Source organism: Priapulus caudatus, unplaced genomic scaffold (assembly GCF_000485595.1).
Source record: "Priapulus caudatus unplaced genomic scaffold, Priapulus_caudatus-5.0.1 Scaffold11, whole genome shotgun sequence".
Classification (NCBI taxonomy): domain Eukaryota; kingdom Metazoa; phylum Priapulida; class Priapulimorpha; order Priapulimorphida; family Priapulidae; genus Priapulus; species Priapulus caudatus.
The window spans coordinates 501,240-504,591 of NW_014577072.1; the positions used below are offsets into that span (position 1 = coordinate 501,240).

At 39.9% G+C, this 3,352-nt stretch overlaps 1 protein-coding gene across 1 annotated transcript in view; it reads right to left on the reverse strand.

Moving 5' to 3' along the window:
- Positions 1-851: 851 nt before the first annotated feature.
- LOC106807710 (inhibitor of Bruton tyrosine kinase-like) overlaps positions 852-3,352 on the reverse strand; it is a 16,221-nt gene continuing 13,720 nt past the window's right edge. Inside the window, exons 22-24 of the mRNA XM_014810146.1 lie at positions 2,770-2,916; positions 2,215-2,404; positions 852-1,736 (exon numbers count right to left, since the gene is read on the reverse strand). Coding sequence (XP_014665632.1) covers positions 1,587-1,736; positions 2,215-2,404; positions 2,770-2,916 — 487 coding nt within the window. The 3' untranslated portion in view covers positions 852-1,586. The remainder of the gene's footprint in view (positions 1,737-2,214; positions 2,405-2,769; positions 2,917-3,352) is intronic.

The following is a 3,352-nucleotide window of genomic DNA, read 5'->3' on the forward strand; positions in this document are numbered from 1 at the left end:
ATGAAGGGGGAGGTTTTGAATATGAACACAGGAATACGAATACTAAATAGGTAATGTGAAATGGGTGAAATCCAACTATTATTATTTACACTCGTGTATTGTAAACAGGCACAAACGAGGGGAACCTCAGCTGTGTACATCGCCAATATCAACCTTTATTTTCTCATGAATAGGCATCTAAACCAAATGGGAATCATATTCCGTCACAGTTTATACATATTGCAAACTGATATAAAGCAGTTATGTTCACTGGCTTTCTCCTTGAACCAGTCATATAGGAAGATTCATCTAAACTAAAGATGAACCATAATCGTGCAAAATTTCAGTGGTATTAATGTGCAAATTAAATAATCCGCAGTCATAGTTCAGACAGTCCAACAATAGAACAGCTAATAGTAGAATGCCAAAGTACTTCTTTAAAGCCGCACTATGCGCATCCAAACGCTAATTTCTCCAGTACTAGACTAGCAAATACTTTGTGTCATGCATAATCACACTACCTTATGACAAAATAAACTCTAGTTCCTCCCATTTCACTGCGCGTTGTCTTATAAAAGGCATTTGAAAATACCTCAATCCAATATTGTTCAAATTCTCCGATGTTGTTGACACTTTCGCGTTGCTCTGCCAAGCAACCGTGGAGCGGTGCTGCGGTACAGCGGTACCGGTGTAGCAAAGATAAAAACGTGACGTCACCTAACCGATTCTTGGCGAAATTGTTGGGCAAACAATTTAGCATTGGCGCCAGATTACCAGATTTCGCACCTCTTTCTTGTGGGTTTTAAGCAAACGCGCACTGAAATGGGAGGAACTAGAGTTTATTTTGCCATAAGGTAGTGTGATTATGCATGACACGAAGTATTTGCTAGTCTAGTACTGGAGAAATTAACGTTTGGATGCGCATAGTGCGGCTTTAAAGATTTATCTAGCGATCTATAATACTAAAAAGTACTAAACAAAATTTGAGGATAACATAATGGAAAATTCCTATTCAAGCCATTAGGAATTTATATTCAATAAGTGAATCAGTGTAGCCAATAACTTTTCGTATGCAAACAGTAATGAAGCTTTTACACCGATATGATTTGTTCTAAAACACCTACAGTTAGTACACAGTGATATGTTAATCCCTTTATGTAAATGTGTATTGAGCAGATGAAAATAAATCTCAATAAATATGAACCAATTCATCGAATACAAAATACTGACATGACATTCTGTACACAGCACCAAATCCCACATGCACACCACTCTCGGATGGAGTCTGCTATATGTCTGCAGATGAGAAGAGACGTGAAATAGCTATGTCTGCTGCATTACATATATCAGCAGCTTGCTTCACTGCATCTAGTCCTTAGCAGGTCAGCTACTTCCAATTTAGGCAGATATAATACAATTCAAGTACCTCTACTTGGCACTGAGGAGCACTAACGAGAGAGGTCCATAGGAGCTATGAAAGTGCCACAAACTTATATACCATTCGTAATTCTATTTACCAGTTTACCACCAGTATCTCGTCGTTTACCCCAAATCAGATGAGATAGTGTTCACACTGGCCACCTGCACGACGATTCCAGACATATACACTAGATGGCACCACCGTGTGTCACTGGGTGCTTGGTCCAGAGTGGACGGGCAATGTTTCGACGCTGTACTCGTTCAACAGTAATGAGCTCATCATAGCTATGCATGGAATTATAATGAAGGAGCAACTCTTGCATAGCCTGCTCCTCGACCTGTCAAATACAAGTTGAAAGTGGTACAATTAAACAGTCTGTGAGAACTTGGGACACAGACAAGTACTCATGAGAATGACTATTTGGCATGTACACCCAGTGGATACAGTAAGACAAGGAATCATCAAAGAGAAATACTTTTTGCTATAAATACCAAGTATCTTTCATGTACACCTAGAAATTGATGGTATAGTAAAGTTCGAAAAAGTGCTACCAAGGTGCATACACATTCAATTTGAAGTACGCAACAGTTGATTGTTGCAATGGTGTACATAAACGATGATGCAATCTTATTTGAAAAACTAATGAAATTCATTGGTTTATTAAACTAATGCTGTTATGTTTCTTCATTTTCGGTCCCCTATCTGCACAACACAGCAATGGTACTGTATACTTCCACTTTTTTCCCATTTATTGTACACACACACACACGCATGCACACACATAATTAATATAGGAAGTTTAAGAATAAGTTTACCTGAATGGCAGTTAGAGGTTTTTTGGAAATTTTCGTCAGCTCTGCATGACTCTCTATCTCATCAAGAACAATTTCATTGAAGCTTGTTACAGGGACCGGCTTACTGCCTTGCTGTAACTCTCCTGCCCCACTCCATGGATTTGAAGTTGCTGGATCAGATGGCCTGGTGTTGCTTGTGGTAACGTCCCAGCTGCAGCATAGCAACAACTTATTACAGAAATTGACTTCATGTTGATAAAATATGCAATACACTGCTTCAAATAAATATATATTGAAAAGAGCTAGAAAGTTGATCCTACACTTATGTTTACTAGAAAATATCATGTATAAAAGGAGATATGTAGCCTATATGGACCTATTGTAGAACCAAACAAATTAGGAACTTGCTTTCAAAATCTCAATTGATATTGCTAAACATGCAATGTACTGTTTAATATTCTGTGTTACCGGCTTCAACAGTAAGCAAACAATTGAATATTCTACAAACATCAATGTCACAAGCAGTAAGTATAGCAAGGAGCAACAGCATGACTTATGGGCCTCTCCACATCATACCTTATCTTCCTTTCCACTGCCTTTCCAGGGGTGGACCTCTGCGTCAAACGAGTATGGTGTTTGGCAGGGGTCAGTGGTTGACTACACTTCTCCTCCTCTAACATCAGATCCCTGAAGGAGCTAACGACTTTTGTCAAACCACCAGTCCTGCATACAGAGCAAGATTCAAGAGATCATGCTACTTCGCATTAGTAACTGCATTAGTATTAGTAGGTGTATTACTATTGTAAACAGAACATTCCCAATGTTATGCATATGCTACAATGCACCCTACTTAAAATTATCACAACTATAAAATCGAATTACATTTTTAGCTCATCTGACATAGTCAGATGCAGCTTGTAGAATCGCATGATCGTCCGTCCGTCCGTCCTGCAGCTTGTAGAATCGCATGATCGTCCGTCCGTCCGTCCGGTCGTCCGTCCGTCCGTCCGTCCGTCCGTCCGTCAACAGTTGGGCACAAATCTTAACCGCTCGACGTACGGTCACGATATTCGGGTCGTTGGGGGGGATTGTCAAAACGAGTTGGGCTGTCGAAGCTGGGGGTCAAAGGTCAAAGGTCAAGAGGTGTAAAAAAAGGAGG